At 35.4% G+C, this 26998-nt stretch overlaps 1 protein-coding gene across 2 annotated transcripts in view; it reads right to left on the bottom strand.

Moving 5' to 3' along the window:
• Window positions 1-26998, bottom strand: part of rasgef1ba (RasGEF domain family, member 1Ba) — a 73531-nt gene that overhangs the window by 26706 nt on the left and 19827 nt on the right. For both annotated transcript variants that reach the window (XM_059550357.1, XM_059550358.1), the window contains one exon: window positions 23294-23344. In XM_059550357.1, coding sequence (XP_059406340.1) covers window positions 23294-23344 — 51 coding nt within the window. The remainder of the gene's footprint in view (window positions 1-23293; window positions 23345-26998) is intronic.

Genomic DNA, 26998 nt, shown 5'->3' with positions numbered 1-26998 from the left:
ATTCAAAAGTCTGGGGTCAGAACAAAACATTTTATTTGAAAGAAATTACTTTTATTCAGCTGGGAAGCATTGCATTGATTAAAAGTGTCAGTAAAAACATTAATAATTTTCCAAAAGGTTTATATTTTAAATAAAAGCTTGTTATTTAAAGAATCACAAATAAATATAAATCACCTGTTTTCAGCATGAAACACTGAAGACTAGAGTAATGGCTGCTGAAAATTCAGCTTTAAATCACAGGAATAAATTACAAATTTTAAATATATTCAGCTAGAAAACACAGTTTTACTTTACTACTATTACTATTACTATTACTGGTCTTGCTGTATTTTTAATTTTATATTTTAATGCATTGGTGAGCATGAGAGAATTCTTTCAAAAACATTTAAAAATCGTGCTGACCCCAAACATTTGAAATGTAGAGACAGGCATGGGTGAAAGGTTTTACTGCTGTAAAACTTTAAGAAAGTATATTCAAAAACATAAAAAAAACATCATAGCTTATATTAATAACATTTTATTACATTTACATTTATTCATTTAGCAGACACTTTTATCCAAAGCGACTTACAGATGAGGACAGTGGAAGCAATCAAAAACAACAAAAAGAGCAATGATATATAAGTGCTATAACAAGTCTCAGTTAGTTTAACACAGTACACCTAGCATGGGATTTTAAATAATATAATATAAAGAAAACAGATAGAATAAAAAAAGAAGAGAGCAAGCTAGTGTTAGAGGTCTTTACACATATACACACACACATACAATTGCATAATTAATGAAAAGAAAATAGAATATAAAAAGATTAGAAATGTAGTTAGATTTTTTTTAAAGAATAGAATTAGAATAGTGAGTGTTAAAGTTAGAGGGTCAAATAAAGATGGAAGAGATGTGTTTTAAGCCGATTCTTGAAGATGGCTAAGGACTCAGCTGTCCGGATTGAGTTGAGGAGGTCATTCCACCAGGAGGGAACATTTAATTTAAAAGTCCGTGAAAGAGACTTTGTGCTTCTTTGGGATGGCACAATCAAGCGACGTCCACTTGCAGAACGCAAGCTTCTAGATGGCACATAAGTCTGAAGTAACAAATTTAGGTAAATGGGTGCAGAGCCAGTGGTAGTTTTGTAGGCAAACATCAATGCCTTGAATTTTATACGAGCAGCTATTGGAAGCCAGTGCAAATTGATAAACAGAGGTGTGACATGTATTCTTTTTGGCTCATTAAAAATTAATCTTGCTGCTGTGTTCTGAATTAATTGTAAAGGTTTGATAGAATTGGCTGGAAGACCTGCCAAGAGGGCATTGCAATAGTCCAGCCTGGACAGAACAAGAGCTTGAACAAGGAGTTGTGCAGCATGTTCCGAAAGAAAGGGATTGATCTTCTTGATGTTGAATAATGCAAATCTGCAGGATCGGACAGTTTTAGCAATGTGGTCTGAGAAAGTCAGCTGATCATCAATCATAACTCCAAGGCTTCTAGCTGTTTTTGAAGGAGTTATGGTTGATGTGCCTAACATGATGGTGAAATTGTGATGAAACGATGGGTTTGCTGGAATCACAAGCAGTTCTGTCTTGGCAAGGTTGAGTTGAAGGTGATGGTCCATCATCCAGGAAGAAATGTCTGTTAGACAAGCTGAGATGCGAATAGCTACCGTCGGATCATCAGGATGGAATGAGAGGTTGAGAGTTGAGTGTCATCAGCATAGCAGTGGTATGGAAAGCCATGTTTCTGAATGACAGAACCTAATGATGCCATGTAGACAGAGAAGAGGAGTGGTCCAAGAACTGAGCCCTGAGGCACCCCAGTAGTTAAATGTTGTGACTTAAACACCTCACCTCTCCAAGATACTTTGAAGGACCTATCTGATAGGTAATACTCCTGTGTGCTGCGGCGAGTGCTGTCAAATGATTAACTGATTAATCGCATCCAAGATAAAAGTTTTTTGTTTACATACTATATGTGTGTGTGTATTGTGTAGATTTATTTTGTAGAAACACACACACATGCATATATTTAAGGAAAATATGTTGCATCTGTATATTAAATATAATTATATATAATATAAATTATATGAACATAAATACATGTACAAAATGATAAAAAATATAAGCTGTATAAGTGTGTATTTATATATGCATAATATACACAGTACATTCACATACAGTACAGACCAAAAGTTTAGACACACCTTCCCATTCAAAGAGTTTTCTTTATTTTCATGACTATGAAAATTGTAGATTCACACTGAAGGCATCAAAACTATGAATTAACACATGTGGAATTATATATGGAATTATATACATAACAAAAAAGTGTGAAACAACTGAAAATATGTCATATTCTAGGTTCTTCAAAGTAGCCACCTTTTGCTTTGATTACTGCTTTGCACACTCTTGGCATTCTCTTGATGAGCTTCAAGAGGTAGTCACCTGAAATGGTCTTCCAACAGTCTTGAAGGAGTTCCCCGAGAGATGCTTAGCACTTGTTGGCCCTTTTGCCTTCTGTCTGCGGTCCAGCTCACCCCTAAACCATCTCGATTGGGTTCAGGTCCGGTGACTGTGGAGGCCAGGTCATCTGGCGCAGCACCCCATCACTCTCCTTCTTGGTCAAATAGCCCTTGATGTCTTCAGTGTGACTCTACAATTTTCATAGTCATGAAAATAAAGAAAACTCTTTGAATAAGAAGGTGTGTCCAAACTTTTGGTCTGTACTGTATATTATATAAACAGAAACTTTTATTTTGGATGTGATTAATCGAAATAAATCATTTGACAGAACTAATATAAACTCTTAAACAGAACATGGCCTGTAAAAAAGACAATTGAAATTTTTGAATGAATTATCTTTTTAATCAGAAAATAATGTACATGCAAACATGGTCACATTATAATGATGTTCTTATCAGAAAATACATTTCACAGAACATCACCATGAGATTACACCCACAAATTTCAGAGAATGCCGTTAAGTGGCTAAATGTTGTTGTCAGTTGACGCTCATAATGATGTTCCCAGTAAAGACTGGGGAGGCCTCCGCTTTCCACCATCCATGCTGAACAGCTGAACAGGCCCACTTGTGTGTTTGTACTCTTTCATTAATTCCACCAATGCATATGACACTTGCTCGGTCAACTGGCTGCATAGCTGCTGTTTCTATTTTTCAAAGTCGTCTACTGGATAATCTCACATCGCTTGGGAATGGTCAGATATGATGTCAGTGCCACAGAATGAAATAACGAGACAAAACAGTCCACCACACACACACATAAAAGATAATCTGTTCAGATTACATAAGAACTGTCCCTTTTCATGGCCGTCCAATTCAACAGACGAGAACCACTGCCCTCGCTTTCAGCCTGAGACTCCACTGGAGGCCGGGGAAAAGTGAAGATGCTGTAATTCAGATGGTTCATGTAAGAGCATGAAGTCATACACTCAGTTTCCATAAAAGTTTCTCTAGGTTATGTTTGACTGTGTGCTCTGACCCCGTTCATAGCCTTCGCTATCATGCCACTGGTGCCTGAAACAATGCGAGCGCAGATGGCAGGCATGCCACGCCAAATGCCACACAAAGCAGTCCCAGATGGAGCCGGCCTTGGATTTATCTGCCTGATAAAAGGGTATGGAGAGATAGCACATTTGGTGATTTAAAAAAACAGCCACATTTCTGTGTAGAAACATATGACCTTTCTCATCATGTCTCACTTCTTACTTCCAGACTAATTCTCCTTTTGATCTACTAATGTTTAGACCTAAAAATTGGGACAGATTACACAAGACCTCCTAAAAAGGAGGGGAAGTTGGACTGGATGGACAATGCACCTATTATGCACTTTGGTACTGTTTTGGGTTCTCAGACAGGAGCATGAGGCCCTTTGTTCCTTCCTGTTTAGCTTTTACAGCCACTGTAAATATATGTTTTGAATATAGCTTTTCTTAAAATAACCATCGAGACAAAGTGATCCATAAACACAGCTTGCCATCCCACATTTGTCTAGAATGGAAGCTCAGATTTTTGTGGAATTCATCTTTCTCCACACAATATGAAATACATTTTTCTAACAAGAAGTGGGTAACAGAAAACAAAAGCTTATTATTAGTTTTCCAAAAGGTTAATTCCTCATAAAATGTATTTCTCTGATTTTGTACACAATGAGTATGAAATAACATAACAGTGTGAAATCACAACTTTTTCAATGGAAATGCTAAAGATAATATATAATATTGAATCAAGTAATGAAAGGTCTTCCTGAAATCCAACTCTTAGGAAACTACTGAGCACATTTCAGCTGTGACCTGACCCTATGACCCAAACACTGTTACGAATCCACACCCCTATGAATCCATGTGGATGTTACCATTTGAAAAGGATTGTTATAGCATGATAAACTCTTATCAGTATAACAAATCTTTTCAGAACAGAAATATCCTTATTAGCATTAGAGGGTCCTTGTATTTATCTGTAAAAAGAGTGAAGATCTGGTGATCAGTCACATTCAAACCTGCCTGTGTGTGCTCATGCTGTTATCCCAGGGAGGTGAGGAGTGAAAAGGAAGCTGCGCAGCCCATCCCAACCAGAGAGAGAGAGGGAGAGCTATCAAAACACACACACACACATACAGACACACACACACCCTCCTTATCATAATCTCTCCACTTTGTAAAAATGCTTTATGCATGTCTTGTTAAATGTAATAGTATTAACATGCTATGGTTTGTGTTACATTAATTGGCAAATAAAATTACAAATATTTTTAAACAAAATCATCTGCTCCACATCACTACCCATAATCCACATCAGTTATGCAAAAGGAAGAGCGGGTACCAGTGAGAATGATAACCCAACTTACATTTAAATGCTATTTACAGAGACAGACTTCACAGGTTCAGATTATGCTGAAGACTGATAATGCAGCTAAAAGGATATTGATATTTACTATATACTATATAAATGCCCAGAAGCAGCAATAATAGAGCATGTTTAAAATGGTTGTCTGTTTAAAAGAAATTCAAAGCCTTTAGCATCATGTCGTTTGGAAGTCACATTAAATATTTATTTGCAATAGGTGAACACCGTATGACACTGACAAGAACTGCTCATTATTTATGAATGTGGCACTGTATATTTTGATGAAGTTTTGATGAAACTGTACACTACTGCAGCCTGTTTCATCACAATATACTGCTACGTGTACAAGTGTAATCGAGCGATTCTGAGTGCTGCAATAAGACATGATGTACACTCATAAACAACATAATGTAGAATCAGGATTAAAGCTTTACATCTGTTCAACGGTGTTCAACAGGGGGTCTGCAGGAGTACCGCAGGGAGTACGCAAATTACTGTTTGAACTCATGGTTACAGTTTTTCTCATTCGCTCTGGTGAATTTCTCAAATCAGAAATGAAATTCTCAAAACTTGAACAACCTCCACATCATCTAGTCATTTAAACACATCATAAAAAAGCAGATTCAAATTGTTTAGAACAAGTTGCAATTGCTTTTGTACATTTATGCAATTGATTGTGTACATTTATCTGAATTTTAATGTTGCTCAAAATGTATTACATAGTTTTCTGTGCAGTAGTCTTACCGCTCAAAACATCTAGTCTTTAGTACTTCGTATAAGTCATTAAGTGCAAAATGGTTCATCTAGTTGTCATAAACATTATTACAGTTTTTCTCAGTCAATTTGGTGCATTTCTCAAATCAGAAATGAAATTCTCAAAACTACTTGTACAACCTCTACATCATCTAGTCATTTATACACATCATAAAACCAGTTTCTCATTCTTTTGAACAAGTTGTGATTGCTTTCGTACATTCATGCAATTGATTGTGCACATTTATCTGCGGTTTCCTACACTATCATTTGCTAATGTCATGCTGCTCAAAATTGATTATATAGTTTTCTGTTTAATAGTCTTACCCCTCAAAACATCTAGGCATTAGTTCATAAGTCATTAAATGCAAAATGGTTCATCTAGTTGTCATAAACTGCCAAGCACGTTTTTTATTTTTACACATTATTATTAGATGTTTTGTAAATTTGGCATGAATTGTCCAAGTAAATCTTGACTAATGAAGAGAATGTAGATCAACCAATGATAAAAAAATAGCTGAAATAGCTCAAAGGTTCACCTCATGAATCTTCAGTTGGAAAGCATATACTGTATAGACAGAGGACAACACGAGTTATAAATTCTGACAATGGACTTATTTTTTATTTTCATCTTTGTGGCCATATTTCTTTTTCCTTTTCTATATCACAATGACGTTGTAAACGTTTTTTTGGGTCAGACCACTGGTAAAAGTGTAACTGGGAATTCTATCCAGTCTCTTTCAGTCAATATCCCACTTATAGTAATGTGTAAATTTGTACTTTTGATATGGATATATGGCATACATAAGCATATGGCATACTGTTCAATACAGTAACTGTCATCCAAAATGTTGCCATAGTTTACATCAGGTATTACTAACAAGGTGCACTTTCATATTGACAACATGACTAAGCATTTTGACTATCTTGTTTGTGAACAATGACAGAAGGACTTTTCATTCCGATGGCAGAAATACTTGCTTTTGAAAGATTAACTAAATATTTTGAGTAAGTTACAGGCTTTTGCAGTTACTCCATTGTGTAGTGCTGTTTGCACGAATTGTTTTGAGAAATGCACATACTTTTTTTTTGCAAATATTAAGGATGATTCGAGAAATGCACCAAAGCATGTAAAATATGCATCAGAACAAAATTACTATTTACTTCAGCCAAAGCTACAGTTAAGAAGGTACAGACACAATGTCTAAAAAACAAAAGTAAACCTGGACGATGAATACAGACAACAAAACTGGGCTCCATTATGAAAGCACAGTGTTGACCGAGAGCTTTCAAAGCCCATCTCTGCCTGGGACGCAAACCCATGCCTTTGTGCTGTCAGTCAAGACTCAAGACACCTAGCAGTGCTTTTAACTCTTTCTGGGTTAATATTATACTTTCTTACCAATAGAGTGTATATTGACCATGCAGATGCTGAGTAAAATACAAATGGACCAACAATCGCATGCAGCTGTTTTGACTTATGGTGATTTCTTTCATAAATGTTAATTGTTTCTATGTAGAAAACAAAATGAAATATTTAGAATAGACTTCAGGGATCACATCCATGATGTAAATATTAAATATCTTTATGCTGACCAGTGTGCCTATCCAGTAAGGGATTTTTTTTAATTTTTGTTTTTACTTCACATGAATATGGATTCATAAAGCTAAAAATTACAGGATACATTTCAAGTAATTACATTAATTCTCTGTAATGCGACTTCAGTTTGCATCCAGGGATGAATTCTGTTAAAAGCATTTATGTATGGTATTCTTATTTTGAAATACAATGGAAACCTCATGCTAATAATAGTTAAAACTATTATAAGGGGAGGATTGTAGAAAGGCCCTAAACTTCCTAGTTTTTTCATCCTAAGGTCATGGAAGTGACTCAAGGTTGTACATGATCAGTCACGAGTTTGTGCTTTTGCAACACCATAACTGTTCCTCAGTAAAAAAAAAAAAAAAAAAAAAAAAAAAAATATATATATATATATATATATATATATATATATATATATATATATTTATTTGGTTTTTTTTTTTATAATGTTAAAGCTTTATTCAGACATAACTCTATAAATAAAGCTTTTATATTCCAAGATGGGGTCAGAACTTTTTCAGTGCCAGGCAACTGAATGCATAATATTTATATGATGATTCCACTGACCTCTCCTTTTGTCTATTTGGCTATGTTTTGGAACTAGCTTTGGTTTTATTAACGGTTTCCAGTGGTGACCACACTCTGTGTTCAGCCGTTTCCTGTTTGGTAACGTTTCCCCAACGTTTTATATGCTCATCCACAATACAACATGTAACATACTGTATATGAACTGATAAAAATATCACCTTACCAACTATTACAGTTTTTCTCAGTTGTTTTGGTGCATTTCTCAAATCAAAAATGAAATTCTCAAAACTACTTGTACAACCTCCACATCATCTAGTCATTTGTATACATCATAAAACCAGTTTCTCATTCTTTTGAAAAAGTTGCGATTGCATTTGTACATTCATGCAATTGATTGTGCACATTTATCTGCTATTTCCTACATTATCAGTTGCTAATGTCATGTCGCTCAAAATATATTATATATTTTTCTGTGCAGTAGTCTTACCCCTCAAAACATTTAGGCATTAGTTCATCGTATAAGTCATTAAATCCAAAATGGTTCATCTAGTTGTCATATAGTGTCAAGCTATTTTTATTACACATTATGATTAAACTTTTTGTAAATTTGGCATGAATTGTGCAAGTGAATCTTGACTAATGAAGAGAATGTAGATCAACCAATGATAAACCATTTCTCTCTGAAATAGCTCAAAGGTTCACCTCATGAATCTTCAGTTGGAAAGCATAAACTGTATAGACAGAGGACAACACAAGAGTTACAAATTCTGATGGACTTATATCACTACAGATAGCAAAATACAAGCTTTACAGACGACAAATCTACTTCATATGTTGATAATGGTATATAGAGCTAAAATGTTTTAATTTAAATCCTTATTATTTATCTTATGGCCCAAACATATAGGCTAGTGCAAAATAAATAAATTGTAAAAATAAATAAGTAAAGAGAGAAGAAATGTATTTCTTGTTAAACTGTTTTTTTTTTAAGTCTGTGCTTGAAATAAAGCTTTATATTATTATTTTTTTTGATGATGATGATTGCAGTGTTAATCATTTTAATTATAGGCCTATAATCAATAAACCTGTTTTGAAGGACCTTTTTAAAAACATTTTCAATAAGGAGTAAGCTAGCCTAATCTTTACCTCGCAGCGTAAGTTTTTCGGTGATGCACTATCAAATTATTGTGGGGCAAAACAATTGTAATATTAATTTAAGAATAAAGAATAAAATAATAATATGAATAGGCTTGATAATCAGAAGAATGTAACAGGCCACCATTAACTGAAAATGTCAAATTATATATAACTAAAGTGTATAAAATAATTTTATTCAGAAATGTCTTTTTTAAATGGTCTTCAAATAAGGAAGCAGGTGTAGTTAATTGCTGGCGGCAGTCACAAAATGTATATATATATATATATATATATATATATATATATACATATATATATACAGTACAGACCAAAAGTTTGGACACACCTTCTTATTCAAAGAGTTTTCTTTATTTTCATGACTATGAAAATTGTAGAGTCACACTGAAGGCATCAAGGGCTATTTGACCAAGAAGGGGAGTGATGGGGTGCTGCGCCAGATGACCTGGCCTCCACAGTCACCGGACCTGAACCCAATCGAGATGGTTTAGGGGTCAGCTGGACCGCAGACAGAAGGCAAAAGGGCCAACAAGTGCTAAGCATCTCTCGGGGAACTCCTTCAAGACTGTTGGAAGACCATTTCTGGTGACTACCTCTTGAAGCTCATCAAGAGAATGCCAAGAGTGTGCAAAGCAGTAATCAAAGCAAAAGGTGGCTACTTTGAAGAACCTAGAATATGACATATTTTCAGTTGTTTCACACTTTTTTGTTATGTATATAATTCCATATATAATTCCACATGTGTTAATTCATAGTTTTGATGCCTTCAGTGTGAATCTACAATTTTCATAGTCATGAAAATAAAGAAAACTCTTTGAATGAGAAGGTGTGTCTAAACTTTTGGTCTGTACTATATATATATATATATATAATAGGCTAATCGTTAGGACGACTGGCAACAGCTGGTCTTAAATTCTTGAACGCCGACTGAAACACTGACTGAGCTCAAATAACATTCATAACCGGCCTGATGCGGACTGATGGACAGGCTTTCTCCCTCATCAGTGCGAGTTTTTAAAAGTATTTTTTTCTTTTTTACAGAATTATGCATTGCTGCTGTTTTTCTAACATTTTCTAACACAAAGCTGCAAATTACAGTTCAACTGAATGGGTGAAAAGCACAAATTTACATGTGCGACATGCCCAAAACAACCTGGATATCAATTGGCTAACACTGCTGTCAGTCAAACTCATTGAGAATTATGCAAAAACAGTTTTACTGCTTCACAATACAACTACTATTAGCTGAAGTGCTTTACCGAAAATCTGACACATTATAGTTTGAAAATGGGGGCGCCCGCGCTTACATGGAAAATAAGGAGGATATAATTGACCCTCTACTTTCACTACCTGAAAACTTGATTAGGCTTCATGCTGTGGTACCATTTTAGACTATGTTTAAAGGGGTCATGAACTGCCTTTGAAGTAATAAGCTATTTTCTTTCCTGTTTTGACCATGCTCATCTGTATGAATAGACATGGCGGGTTGTAAGTAAACGCCCACTGCTATGATTGGCTAACAGTGTATGTTTGACAACCTATGCCATTTACAGATATACCATGCAGTAATTTAGGTAAAAAAATGCATAAATACTCACGTTTGTGTGTTGCGACATCACTGTCGGATACAGTAGTCTAATATAGCATCATCTTTCAGTGTCAATTTGTCTGAAAATCCCGCGTCGAATTGTGTCTCGTTTGTAAACGAATAACTTCTTATTGATCTTATTGAATAACTTCTAGTGGTCTGGAACTTCATTAAAAATATATTACCACTCTTTCCTAATGTTGAGATCAGAAGAAATGCAATGGGAATTCTATTTTCTACAGTCTATTTTCAGCTCCTTAAAATAGCATTGCGCCAGCAATATGCCTGAACACACCTCTTTTTTTTATGATTTCTGAAACTTACAGGATGTTTTATAGTAAAATGGCCACTTATGTGTCAAAAGTTTTGCTTTTTTCAGTTCATGACCTGTTTAATAACACGATATATGTATCCATTTGGTCTTATATACAGTACCTACCTATATAGCACTTTAGAGCTCAGAGTTTGTTTTTAGAGTTCAGTAATTAATTTTTACATGAATGTTTGCTTTTAGCAATACAGAAAGCAATATCAAAGAGAGTAACAAAGAAAATCTACTTCTTAACTGTGTGACAGCTTTAAAACCCACAACTGTGGCCTTCTGCTGAACTTTCTCAAATTGTGCCAGCACACCAAACCCTGACACAAAACCTGTAGAAACACACAAGAAAGTCTGACAATAACTGATTGACTCAAAGTCTCAGGCACGTCAATCAGACTCATCTGGGAGGAGGAGAAAGGATGTTTTCCCATCTACACCGTAACCAGCAAGATTATGTGGCATGGGACCCGTGAGAATTATTTCCACATTTCAGAAAGCCAATAAATCTCTCATAAATTTAGCAGTTGGTGGATGAATGAGTTTCTCAGCCAGCGGTTACCTATTGGATTCAAAGGGCTGAATCGCTATGATGTAACCGGATATGAGCTCATTATGAGTCAGACAGACAGAGAGGATTGAGAAGAGAAGCATGTAGATGCTTCAGTAGGCTTGAAGACAAAGTCCTTGCTCACACACACATTTGACAGTAATTGTTTTTGAGTCTCCCCCTTCTCTCATCTGTTACTATTCAGACAGGAATAAAAGCTATGCCAGTGTCCCCTGTGAGACCTCGAGAAACGCTCTCTGAAGTCAAGGAGAAAAAAAACACAACTAAATCCACTGGAGATATTCAGGATTCAATCCCAACAAAAAGACTGAATGTTTGAGGAATTACAGACACAGCAGTGCTCATACAAATACTAGATGTTCATTTGTCGCTGTCTGTGGAGTGTTTGAGTAATTATACTATTCATGAAAGCTTTCAGAATGTTTCCTCTTACCTGGTTGTAAATCAGCGAATTTCAACCCTATCTGTCATATTCTCCTAAGACCCAACAATTTTCTTTTGTTTTCTGCAAAGAACATTTGGTTTTTAAACGTTTGTGTACTTGGTTTGGCCATGACAATTTCTAACGTTCTTCCTGAACACACCTGACTTAATATATTATGAAAAACAGAACAATAGATAGAATGGCAGATCAATAAACTGAATGAAAGATAGAATGCTAGAACAATAGATAGAAAGACACAGATAGAAAAATCAATAGAACGATATATAGAAGGCTAAAACAATAGATAGAACAATAGATACACAGAACAATAAATAGAACGAGAACAATACAACAAAGGATAGAAAGACAGAACAATAAAAGAATGATAGATAGACGGACGGACGGACGGACGGACGGACAGATAGATAGATAGATAGATAGATAGATAGATAGATAGATAGATAGATAGATAGATAGATAGATAATATAACCACGCTAATCCACATAATTTATTATTATTTAATATCTACTGGATCTATTTTAATACTTTTTTTACAGTTTTAAGTAAGCAAACCGTTTTCTGAGACATGCTTTGGGGCCCCTGCTGTGAATCACTTCTAAAACTTCCCTAAAAATCTGTTCTATATAATCTGTTCTATATAAGTACTTCATGTTGAAATACCCATGGATGCTGTCCTAGATTTCATTCACAGTAACAATGTCATTTATCCATCACTTGACAGTGAGAGTCACTTCGTGGCGGGTGCAGAGTGAAAGGCACATTCCCACGAGTCAAAGTCACTCAACTCCCCACCCCCCTAGCCACACAGTCATCCTCCTCTCATCATTTCTGTCTTCTCTCTGTCCTACTCTGCCTCTCAGTGCCATTAGTCACAGTGTTGAGAGCGCAGTCAGCCTCTGCACCTGTCCTGTCCCGTTCTCACTCACACACCCAAGGGAACTATTATTGCCCTGGGAAGAGTCGTCTGCTTGACTGCTCTCTCTTTATCCCTCTATTACACACTGACACACTTATGCATGTAGAAAAGTTCTACTACATACCTCTACGAGCAATCATTTTTAGCAATACTTTTTTTTAGACAGAAATGACAGAATAACTGTCTTTGAAATCTGATTTGTAGCATGTATAAAATGACAATCTCATGAGACCCAGGTGCACCATTACCTATATCAATTTATGTGGTCACAGTCTGTTTAATGCAATTGAAACTGACACCTTTTATGACTACCCATAATCCTTTGTGGCACATGTGTGCCTTTCATTCAAATTGAGAATTTTTTTATTAGAGAAATATAAAGAACATATGTCTTTGAGTCTCATCTTGCAAGATCAAAATTAAATTGTACTGGTTAAGCCATGTTAAAAAGTTATTTTGGAAAAAATCTATGATGATGATGATGATGACGAAGGGACAGTATCTTCTCACTTTCTTCTTTCGTGTATCATAGAGTGTGTGCTTCAACTGGCATGGTTTACATGTTCTGCTAACAGTCAACACAATTACCTATTTATGAGAGCAAACATTTTTTGAAGTTTTAAAGAATGATTGAACTGCAATTCCTCCAGCTCTGGTTGAGTAAAATAGATCAAAGCTGATCAAAACTGTTTTTACATGGATTCCTACACATGCATAAACCATGCATAAATCTCCCATGCTATATTTAGAGCTTCATCTCCATTTAAGATTAGCTTCTAATTACCTCATTTTGTTTATCATTTAAAGTTTCCCCATGCAACACATTCAAGTTTCAAGTAAAACTTAATTTACAACAATTCAGACCTTCCTTGTGTACTTCCATCTGAACATTGGAAACACTCAAAAGTCATATTTTAGAATACATACAGACTTTTACTATATCTACCAGTGCTTCCATGCAAATGTCTCTCTGTCTAATATTTTAGTAGAGATTTCATTGGTGGATGGACATTTCATCACACAATCTCAGCATGACTGTCAAAATAAATACACACAGATAAAATATTGCATGTCTGAAGCCACAGTCTCCTGACTAAAGAACAAACATCTGGCCCCCAACTGGACACTATTCACACATTTGGTCTTAATTCAAAATCATGAGGAATAATAAAGAGTAATATAATAAAGAGCTAATTTGTTTGGTTTCACACAGGACCCAAAAAGACTTTAAACAAAAAGGAATGACAAAATGACAAAAAAATATAATAGATGCAAAGTGCTCATTTCCATACAGGTCAGCTTTTCATAGTCAAAGAAAAAGGAAGTTATTATCTGCTGCTGCAGACTTACAGTTTGTCTTTGAAAGGTTTGTAAACATGAAGCAATCAAAGGCAATGCACGCATGCAAATTTGAAGCCTATTATCCTGTTGAACAATTTAACAAATAACTTAACATATCTAATCTCACCTAGAAGAAACAATCTTAGCTTGCCACAGGCTATAATAAGGCATGAATAAAACATCATCTTTCTCTTTTTTCTGAAAAGGGCAACGAATCTGAAAAAAGACATTTCAAATAATTCCTTCAGGCTAAACATACCATTTTTTGTCAAGTCTAAAGCTCACACTCCTTATGCAAAGCCATGGCTCAGTTTATCTTAGATACACAATGTTGCCAATTATAAGGTAAATTATTCATGAATAAACCCTCTAGACTTGCATTTTCAATTGTTAAAGGGATACTCCACGCCAAAATGAAAATTTTGTCATTAATCATTTATCCCCATGTCGTTCCAAACCCGTAAAAGCTTTGTTCGTCACAAACACAATTTAAGATATTTTGGATGAAAACCGGGAGGCTTGTGACTGTCCCATTGACTGCCAAATATATTACACTTTCAAGGTCCAGAAAAGTATGAAAAGCATCATCAGAATAGTCCATCTGCCATCAGTGATTCAAGGGTAACGTTATTAAGTGACGACAATACTTTTTTTTCGTGAATAAAACAAAAATCCTGACTTTATTCAACAATTTGTCTCTTCTGTGTCTCTCCACATCACCGTAGCGCCAATTTTGGGAACATGGGCTGAACGCAGGCAGCTCTTACACTCTTCTGTTTCAGCCACGTCTCAAGTATTCTCGTCGATTCATAACATTACAGTTGAACCACTGATGGCAGATGGACTATTCTGACGATGCTTTTCATACTTTTCTGGACCTTGACAGTATAAATTACTTGTCAGTCTATAGTACAGTCCCAAGCCTAAATAATCTTAAATTTTCTTTTTGAAAATTTCCCTTTAAAAGGAATTTCCTAGGATACAAGAAGTTCATCTAGAAGATTTTTAATCACGGAACATTATTTTCTCCCCACAACACAGAAGTTTATGCAGTAAAGGCCATATCCTGAGGTTTCCAATCAGCTGGTTTCATTTGGTTGACTTTACTATGTACAACAGATTTCTCTTAGAATTGGGAGAAAGAGGAAATGAAAAGAGAACGTGGGGATTTCACAAGGTTGAGGTTACTATTTCTCTCTGTGAAACAATGCAATCGGACACATGACAGCTATTAGATGAAAGCAGGTTTAGATGTCTGAAAAACTACAGTGAGTGGGAGTGAGGGGCTTTCCAGTGAGTTTATAGAACTGATGTGCCGTAAGTGAATCTGATGGACATGTGAAAGTCATCAGGTGAATTCCACATGAATTAACATTTAAAACCTAACTTTCTTTTTAGAATTCAGTTGGCTGTCTAAATATCTGTGTTACATCAATACAAAAAAAAATGGCTGTAATAAAACTGACTACTTAGTCAAACAGCAGTTGCTGTATAAATAAAGGAATCTACTAAAACCACTGCCATAAGCCATATGTGCTTGATCTGGGGCAGCGGAGCTATTATGCTACTGAGGGAAGTAATGGTTGTCTGGAGACAGTGTATAAATGGGATGCAGAAGGCAAGGGTACACATCCCCCATGAACTTAGTGAAACAGCTGAAAACTGGAAACTCTTTCACTGTCAAAATAATTTAAACACTGCTCAGAGAAGTTACATTAGTGTTGAAAAAAACCTCTGTTATCAATTGTTTGCCACATTTTGATATTTTGCTAATGCAAAAAAAATCTAATATTCCTAAGTGTGGTTTAAGTGTCCAAATACATTTGAGGCCACAGTAACTATAAAGATTTGGTGAAATTTATTGTATTGTTCCTTCACTTTGACTATAACATTGCTCTTGATCATTGTTGCATTGAAATTGCCATTCTGGGCCTCAGGTTCACTGATAGAAGATAACACTTTAGATTTAGTTAATCCTCTTAAACTGTTCAATGGTATCTTGGCCCGTGTTGTTTCTAAGCCAGGTCTATAAGTCTCTAAGCCAAAGTTATTTCCTTCTGGACTGCTAAATGGAAGTGGGAAGAGCTTGGAGGCATGCAAATAACAATATTAAGAAAGAGCGATTTGAGCAGCCATTAAAGACTCAAAGATAATGTGTGTCAGACACAATTATACTGCACAGATTGAATGTTTAATGGTTACATTCTTAAAGACGTTCCTTATTTAAAGGCCTTTTCACACATGGTCAAGAGTGATGCTGGACATCAGGGCTGCTAAAGCTGTGGTGGGATATAAATGTAGAAATTTCCAGACTTCATCTAAAGTGGTGTTTGTATAATGGGTTAAAATCCTAGGTAACACACAGTAGGTATGTTTACATGCACACATTTTTGGCAATTGGAATGAATTCAATCCAATTTCATATTCTGAAAACAAACTGTAATAGGGCTGTGCGATTAATCGAAATCGAAATAAAATCGCGATTTGAAAAAAAAAGAAACATCCCTGACCACAGGTTTTATTTTATTTTTTTATTATAATTTTTTGCCATATGTCTAGATTTTGTTTGACATCTTTACTTAGTGATTATTTTGACTTAAGTCTGTTCTAGAGACAAGTTACAACTTTTTGATAAAGCTCTCATTGGTTTTCTTTTGGAAATATGTTTAGAATTTATACTGAATGCATTTATGACTGTAAAGCATGTCTGTGTGTGTCGAAATCGCTAAATTTATAAAAAAAAATTGTGATAGGTTTTTTTTGTCCATATCGCACAGCCCTACTTTTACAATATGATTCACATTTTATTTTACATATGCATTACATATTACATAACACAAAATGCTGCCACGTTCCGAACCAGAAAAATAACACTGCAATGTCATTGGAGCTACCACAAGCATAATTTTCATTTTTGACTTTTTCACACAGTAATACCAGTAAATTGCCCTAAAATAACTGGAACGACTTTACCAGTAAATTCAAAAATGTGCTGTTCACAGTCAATGACATTACGTCTTTTTTTCAGAAAGGCACCATTCACACATCCATTCCAAAACACTGGTAAATTCTGACATCATTAATCTCTAAACAGCTGCGCTTGTATTTTTAAACATGGAGGGGTATATGTGGTCAGTTTTTTTGTTGATGGTTTCATTTTTGTTTCAAACTTTCGCATTCATGCAGCTGCTTTTGTCACAGAGACATCGTAATAGACAATTACAAACCAAAATACTGAACTACAGGAGAAAAGAAATTGTTGCTAGCATCTGAAGGCAGAGGCGCTAACGTTACCCACAGCTAAAAAAAAAACGAATAGATTTTATTCGATTATTTATTCTAAACAGAATAGATCGACAAAAGTCATAACAGGCCTTAGAAATTCTTCAACTACCATTTGTTTGGAATGATCATTTTTTTTAGATATTTAAGGCGCAATGTTTTCAGTTTACTGGTGACCTGACTTTTTGTCCTGTGAGTCCCTTGCTCTCAGCGACATCTAGTTCTTTTTATCATACATTACTGCCTCACTAATAGTTCCTCTCAGATGACGACAAATCATCCCCTTGGAATTATAAGGTTCTATCTGCATTCCGAGTAGTTTTGAGATATTGAGCTTCAAAGTTGTTGTGTTCCATTCGACTGTGTAGACAGAACCTTATTGTTTTTTAAATAAAAAGTCCCATAATGTACAAAACATAAAAAATCTATCACATAATGTAAATACGTTGACACAGAATAAGAATATGTGAATATTTCAAATTTGAATATTTCTGTAAAGGGGGTGAATTTTTTTATAACTCATTCATTTAAATTATATTAAGCCTTATAAAGTTCTGCATAATTAAGGGCTCAGCCACTTGAGTGACAGGTGGATTGCCGCTGCTGTCGCTGCTGGTGTGCGTGGTTTCAGCAACCAGCTCCCGCCTTTTTGCCCATTTTTGATTATCTGGGAGTGATGCTCGGTGATGCACTGCCAAGATGGCGACGGCCACTTCCGCCCACTTTTGGCTCAAAAAACACTCTTCGCAAACCAATGGGTGACGTCACGGACACTACATTAATGTTTTTATTCAGTCTATGGTTCACACACAACAGAATTCCGTCAATTTACTGGTAATGTTACAACTTCTCATACAAGTAAATTGCAAGAACGAATTTACCAGTATTTCTGAAAGGATCCTGTTCACACATGATATCTTTACGGCAATTTACCGATAATTTTCTGGAAAAGTCTGTATGTGTGCAAGTGGCTTTTATGACACATCTAAAAAGTAAGCTAAATATATGTCAGAAGAGCTTTTTTTTTTAGGTCAGTCTACTTCATTGACCAGCTCAAAACAAGAGATTAAAAAAACAGGCATGATTATATGACTTAAACGTAGAATGTAAACATAGGCACAAGTTTTTTTTTTTTTTTTTTTAATCTGATTGAGAAGGTAGTCAATTCAGTCATTCACATGTGTACTTTTTTTCTTTTTGATTGGATTATTCCAGGTCTATAGCATCCTTTTCAAGTTTCTTTTCAGACAGAGCTCAACTGAAGTGGATTTTCAATCCAGTTGAGGCATCAATTTGTTTACAAATAGAATATTTGGTTTCATTTAAAATGGCTAGAGAGACAAATTGTACATCCTGGATGCAAACATCTGGCAAATGTATAAATGTGTTTTGTCTTTAAAAAATATCTTTAGAGCAACTAGAACAAGTTTAGCATTGGGTCGTGTCAATGGCTTTACGTGTACAAAACGTTCCTGAAAACTTTATTCATCCATTCATTGGTCCCTTGACCTTCATACTTTTCTCATAACACATACGCACTTTGAACAAAGAAGTGAATTCTTGAAGATGCACAGTGTTCTAGGTCATTAAAAACAGAAGGATATTTATTATTACAGTTCAAACAGAAGGAATTCATCTTAGGAGGAGTCGGGGGCTGTGGTAGCCCATCCATAACACGGGCATAACGCAGCTAGTACAAAAGCGCTGAGTCAGTTAGTCATCAAAGCAGCCTTTCCTTGGAAGACAAACATCCTCAGAGGAAGGTCACTTGCCCCCATGTTAATGAGCAGAATAGCTTGCGTGTAGGCGCCCACCCCCCAACACACAAAACCAACACTTTGTTTCACAATGTCAATGCAGTGTGAATTTAAAGCCTTCCTATTTTGTTTTTCCCTTTGACACAGGGTTGGTTTCTTTTTATGCATCTTTGTGCTGATGTGATCTGATGCAGAGTGTGTTTGTGCCAACTCTGTAACTAATATAAAAGCTTTGCTGTCAGAGACAGACACGTAATTATTTTTTACAAGAGGATAAGACTTGTATAAAGGCTGTGGTCTTTTAACGTGAACACTGCATTGTGTCTGTAAAACATTGCTAATGATAAAGGGCACATGTTATCTGCTGACATATGTAAGAAATATAGGAAAACATAGAAACTGGCAGGCATACTTTAAGTACAGGCATTGGAATTGGAAAAAAAAAACTATTACACAACATATGACACTTCCCTCCTAAAAAGCCAAACACCTCATGAGCATGAGAAAGACTTTCTTTGCTCACAGTGTATTACAGTGTGCTGAAGCACCAGATGGTACATTTGACATTCAAGCACCTAATTCTGCCAGCATTAAATCTGAAGCAGGCCCATACAAGTGGGTAGGTTATTCATACAAATATACCCTTAACCATTGATCTTCAACTTCAATGTAGTTTACCACAGGAATGTTCACGTTTACTCTCAGAGAACTAAAGAATTCTGTCCGAAAGAAGAGAGAGTTGCTCTAGACAAGTCAAAAGCCATAGTAATCTGAGGCAACTATTTTTTTATAATATAGTGCTGTCAAACGATTAATCATGATTAATTGCATCCAAAATAAAAGTTTTTGTTTACATAAAATATATATATGTGGTATGTATATTTATTATGTATATATAAATACACACTCATGCATGTATATATTTAAAAGAATAACTTGTTTATATATTAAATATATTTATAATATAAATTACATGAATATTAATACAGACAGGTAAATACATGTAAAAAATTTCAAAACATTTTCTGTATGTGTGTGTATTTATATATACATAATATACACAGAACACATATATATTATGCAAACAAAAACTTTTATTTTGCATGCGATTAATCACGATTAATCGTTTTACAGCACTAATAATATATTAGTCATACAATGCAGTTCAAAACGTTTGTCAGTAATATAAATTTCACAGAAATTAATACTTTTATTCACCAAGGACACATTTCATCAATCAAAAGTGACAGAACAGACACTTGTTGTTAGGGAAGATCTCAAATTTGTTCTTTGAGCTTATTATCCTGACGAAAAAAACTAAACAGGCTTTCAAAAATTCAACCATTACAAACAAAACATATAGTAAAAGAGAAAAGAGTTATTTTAAATTGTATTAATATTCAACAAATTTAATGTTTCTACTGTAATTTGATCCAAGAGACTTAAATGTATTTATTTATAAATAAGTCACCACAAAGAAAACACTATTGTTTATCATCAAGGATGTTGGTATGTCATGTAATTTGACTAGCTTCTACCAAGTGATAATTTTTAACAAAACAGCAATAAAAGATATGGGAACTATATTCTCTCATAAAGTTATCCTTATTATATACTATATATAATTAGTGGATATGTTGCGGAACAGACTTCTGGTTTTAGGCCATGATACAGCAGTTGAGCAGCACTGTATAGGCCAAATAAGGAGCGTAATAACAAGTCCTGACTCATTACATAATGCATCATCGTTAAAATTGAGCAACCGGCATTGCATCAGTTGGCAGTGCACCAGAGCCTGGCAGGCTCCATGGTAATCCTGGATTTCTCTGCACAAGCACTGACATATATGTGCACTTCCTACAGAAAACTTTTTTAAAAATTATCAATTAGTATCTCAATTAGATTTTTTATATCATAATTATGACTTCCTTTATAATTAAAAAGCCTCTTTTTCTTGTAGCAGAAGTGTGCTTCATTTTTATGTCTCAAAATAGCCAGGAAATCCTCACCAACACAGGGCACATTCACACAAACAGGATTTACAATACTATGAGAAATTGTTCAACATGAGTAAAACATCACTAGTTAAACTAAAATATACACTGAAAACACAGAGGTTTATCAGTGATGCAGTGTGGTCTGAAAATGATCTCTCCTCTTTTGAAGACTCAAATTTGAAGACACTATTTCAAAGGGTGCATGTGGGCATAAAAGCTTTTGCTGTTGCCATAGCAATACTGTCAGCTGCATGACATCAAATAAACCCTTTTGACATTAGCTACTGGTGACCTAGAAAAGCCTACGGAATATGAAGACCCACGGGGCATCAAAACCAATAACTCATGAAAAAAAAAAAATCAAGCACCCAAGGACCCAAGGATTAAAACAAATAAGGATATTTTTATAAAAACATGTGCCATCTTGAGATGTCAAAGTATATTAAACAGTAACTTAATTATGTTCATCATGTGTTTTAAAAGATGGATAGTAGTGTCCTCTTATAATGAAATCAAAAGGTACTTCTTGCACAGCTTGAAAAGCCCTCTCATACAGTCTGCTGCTGAATTCACTCAGCTCATTATGTTGGTGGTCACTACTGTATTATTCAGATGGTTCCATGAGCGGATGTGTTCTAAATATAAAGCTTGTCCTGAAATGGTCCAGTGAATCAGACACCTCCCCCTTAAAACTCCCAAACACTGATTAAAATTCCAGAGCTCCAGCCGAGCTGCCCTGCCACTGTCATGGGACGCCAACCTAAATTAACAACCTCGGGCAGCTAGTCAATCAGTCAAATGTTCATGATACACTAGTGGAAAACAACTTTTCCATCCCTTCTGATGCACTTGCTATGACCAATGTGCATGTGATACTCTTAAAAAAAAAGACATTTGACTTGTCATTTATGTATTTAGCAACAATACACAAATAATTAACCAGCAATGTGTGCTGTAAATATCGTATTTAAAAAAAAGAGCTCATTTAGGCAGTCACCAGTTCGTTCCTGAATAAATCATTGTTTTGTACAAATGTTGTTACTGTTGTAATAAACAAATAAAGTTCACAGCTTAAATCATTTGAAATCCATGTTGTCTATAATATATCACTGAGCCAAAAAACTGCAGCCACATAAGGTGAATATAAGGTCACCATAAAGTACAAGGCCAAAGACAATCATTCTAAAGCCCCCCCACCCCTCTTTTTTTTTTTTTTTTTTACAAACCTTCCATGATCTGCCTTCATCCCTTTAGCAAACAGATCATGTGTTACAGCAGAGAAGGTGGATGAGAGATCAGACTAATATAAGTTTGCAGAGAACAAAAGCACTGCACGGCTTTGGCACATTGTAATTGCATTAATCCTTAAAGCTCATCTCATTGGAGTTAAGTCTCTGCACTGATCTCATGTGTCGACTGGCTCTGGTGCACAGTCCCGTGGAGAAAGCCATTGTTCGACATGCATACGTTAGCATAATATTAGGCCTTGATCCTCCTGTGTGTCTGTGGGCAAGCTGGATTCTCCTAGGTTTCATTAGGCAGATGAAGCATGCATGCTGCCCAAAACTTTACTGAATACAATATGATCTCCAACTGTTAGTATCCTCAGGACTGAAAGGGAGTTGCTTGAAAGAGCAACTGTTATTTTTTTGCATGGCCCTAAACAGCTAAACATAAACCTAAATGAATGTCAACCAATATTATTTGTGCCACATGAAAGATGTAGCTGTCTGTTTACTCATGCACTTGGCTCTATAAGTACTGAATAAGTCATTTGCTACTTGGCAAGCTTTGCATTCCTCCTCATTCTGTATCAACTCTATCTGATGTGGTAAATTCATCAAGAGAACCATTTAATTACCTCTGTTGAAAATATTCAGCAATTATACTGAATAATGTAACCGGGTGACTAACAATAAAGGAAATGGGCAACTTTTGTCTAGAGCAAAAATATTGTCAAACACAGTCTCAGGGTTTACAGAAATAAGTATTTATGTAAATGGAAAGCTACATTATCAGTGACAGCAAAACAGCAGTTTTGTTGCAATGGCTAGATGCTTACTGGTGAACTGAAAATATAAGAATCAAACACACCGAGGAATGTGTCAGTGTGTCAAAACCACATTTTATCCATCACATCTTTACTTCCTCAAACATTCAGAATAAAGGGAATATGATTTTCTTACTGCATTGTGATCCCCCAGCGGTTTTTCAATCAGTGTCCCAAATATGGTGGGCTGCAAAAAAAGTAGAAATCAATCAATAAAGAAACACAAAGGTTGACACAAAGGTCATGTGGAAAGTTTAAAGGAAGTTTAAGATTTCTTCTACATTAAAATGAGGATGTATAAATATCACATGATGTTGCCATGATCATAGGCAATTCAGACGACTGAAAGATAAGCTACTGTCACTGTAAACTCAAGTTACATAAGAGCTCAAACTGCACCAAGACCAATAACATAGCATTAGAAAAGCTTTGCAAACAGAACACGATACCATCACACATTCTCATCCTCTTTTTTATTGACATTTTTTAGGATATTAAAGCTTAAAGATTGTTGACGATTTCATCACGTTTGTCATTAACTGAGCTTTGCATAACAATTTATTAATCATATTTTGCATACCACATGAGTATTTTTACTGCACAGCCAATATGCATCCGAACAATATTATGGACACTGTTCTAGTATCCATATAATTTCCCATGCTTCGTTGAAAGTGTCATTATATTCACACTTGACATATTGCAAAAGTGACATGGATTCAGTGCTAAAACTGGGAAGACAGATGCTGACCATTTAATATGTGAATGCTTTGTTTTATCCGCTTTATTGAACCATTCCATAATTAAGCAACCATTATGCCCAACTTCAACCTACGAGAGAATATTTAATACATCAGATTTATTAGCTTTACTGATCTAGTGTTACTGCAGTGGAGTAATTTCCACAGTACAACATGTTTCCTGAGGCTGTTGTCCAGAACACAGGACGCTTCAAGTCTAACAACCCCGGTGATATTTAATGACTGTGGCTAAGGAATAATGACCATAATAAAAGAGCGGAATTCATTATTCAAGTGACCAGGTGTCTATGTCAAGATTAATGGAAAATGTGTGACTGTAATACATACATAAAAGAAAGAGGAGCTCGTTTGGCTAATTAAAGTCTAGACCTTCAAATAACAAATGAGACAACATGGCAGAAAGCATCTAGCCCTGCGAGTCCATCGATCAGTGATCCAAAGCAATTTAACAAAACAACAGTGCTACATTGCAGCACCCGGTGGCTCCGGCAGAGAATGAGAATATGACAGAATAGGCAGCAAAGCAAGTCATGCATGTAATTAAAACCATTCCACTAATACAACGGCAGCAATCTTAAGGGGCTACACTAACAATCCTTCTTCCCCTGTAAAACTACTTGAGTTGCAAGTCCTGTCTTGCATTTACTGTAGCTGGCTGTGTCAGAAAGGTAATCCATGTTGACTTAATCGGAAGGATATTTGGAGTTTGGCACAGCTGGAAAGAATGTGATCTCATGAATAATCTAAGAGCTGGATCATTCATCGGCCTATTAATTATAATCTTTCTTCAGTTCCACAGCCTGTTTTTAATACCATGTCTAGCTCAGTATGAATGGTAACACTTTACAACAACGTTAACATTACTTCATTCAATAGAAATCTGTCTATCTATCTATCTATCTATCTATCTATCTATCTATCTATCTATCTATCTATCTATCTATCTATCTATCTATCTATCTATCTATCTATCTATCTAGGTGCAAGAACATAGTTTCTATTTTGAGATAGTATTGCATATAGTATAGTGGCCTAAGCAGTATATTAATAATATAACATTAACCTAGTCCTAGATCAATAAATTCTGTAACAAGAAATGTTGTTCATATGTTGTTCTTAATGTCTGAACTAAGACATGTAAAGTGTTAATGAAAGCATTCAGGGACTTTAATTTCAAGCTGCCATGGTTCTTAATACTTCGAAGATTTGGCTTTAACACATTGTATTTGCTTCAACAACTGCCAAGCATGTCTAGGGCTGCTCCATGGCTAGATTCAAGTTTTCCAGTAATCTTCATAATCTTCAACCATGCAAACAACACGGTCTGAAGGGCAGAACAGGAACCTGCCATCCTCCGGTGCCAGAAACCAGACATTTCACACACAGTTTGCTCACTGGAACATCAGTTCCTGGCACTGAAGGAGCCAAACCGTGTCTACTGAGGTTTCTGCTTTAATGGAAACACTGGGGGAATCCATGCTGCTGCCACAGGTGCACCAGACCCCTTTAATCACACAGATGATTGCCTCTTCTGTCACACTGACGTCTGTGTGAAAAACAGATGCGCACCTACATGTTATCTCAGGAAACTACATTCCCTATAATTCAGGACTCAACTATTAACTCTGCATATATAGTGACAAACACGACAAGCATAATGAAATCATCCTCCTTCCACTGCCAATTAAACTGTCAAAGCATAAATTCGTCTGTGCGTTTTAAATAAATGATTGATTGACTGATATTGGGAGCAAACTTGGTGAGCTAGTGTTTAATTTATACTTTGTGAATGGAACTAACTGTAGGGTAAAGGGTCAAAGAAAGATTTCTCAAATGATGGATCCTTAGCATTGACTTATAAATCTCTGTCTGAGAGCAGACAGCTGAACGATGTCTGGCAGGTCTGAAAGTTGTCAATTAGTCATCCTGAAGTGTTGTGTCTCTTCTGGGATTCATTCATCAATTTACAATGCAGTCATGATAGTCAAACTGAAGATATTTCTTAAAGCATGTGAACTCAAAATCAAAGAAGCTTAGGGCTAAAGCCTGGTGTTTAATTATTCATTCTGAATTGTACTCATCAAGGATACATTAAACTGATCAAAAGAGTCAGTAAAGACCTTTATGTTACAAAAATTTTTTTGTCAAAAAAAAAACACTGTTCTTTTGACCTTTGTATTTAAAGAATTAAAAAAAACTGTATACATCCACAAAATATTGAGCAGGACAATAATTTTCAACACTGATAATAACAAAATTTGTGTGACCGAAGAGTGGAGCAATAGCTGATGAAAATTCTGATTTACCATCACTCGAATAAATTACTTTATAAAAAAAAATATATTAAACAGTTATATTTAAACAGTAATAATAAACAATATTACTGTATTTACTGTATTTTTCATCAAATAGATGCAGCCTTGGTTAACATAAGAGACTTTCAGATAGGAATTCATTTACGACAAAAGCTATTAGAGAACAACATTTCCTAAGTGCATCATATCCTAACTAAAGATAGGAAAAGGGTATTACAGAAGCATCCTAATTCAACAAAAATATTGATAATAGTTTTAACTTTAGGACAATCCCACTGGTGTCCTAACTTCAAACCTTCTTAAAATGAAAATGACAATGTGGCCTCTTCTAGAGAGCAGTGTTTCTGCAGTAAAAGAAGTAAGCACAGGAGACTCAGCTGCTTACATTAACTCAGTATGACCCAGTGTGTGATAACATCAGGGCTGTTAATGTTGGGTCAAAGGTAAGCTTAAACTCACACTTTAGTGGCAAGCAGCTGCTCTTGAAAACACCAAGGGGTGTGTGTGCCTGTGTGTGAATTAATGAGTGCTTCAGCATCTTAGATAGTAACCAACATTCTTCTACATACAAACATCATACTGTAGGTCGAGAATCCCTCCTCAGAAGGGATATATTTTATGAGCATAAAATCTTCTCAGTTCTACCTGAGACCCAGAACAGAACTTATTAACATATGCATGTTCAAAGTCAAAGTCAGCTTTACTGTCATGTTTAATACACTACAGATGAAAAAGAAAAGTGGTTCCCTATCTGTCAGTCACTAC

The sequence above is a fragment of the Carassius carassius genome, chromosome 5, assembly GCF_963082965.1.
Source record: "Carassius carassius chromosome 5, fCarCar2.1, whole genome shotgun sequence".
NCBI lineage: Eukaryota > Metazoa > Chordata > Actinopteri > Cypriniformes > Cyprinidae > Carassius > Carassius carassius.
The sequence above is the reverse complement of the archived record's forward strand: the minus strand, read 5'-3'. Positions and strand labels throughout refer to the sequence as shown.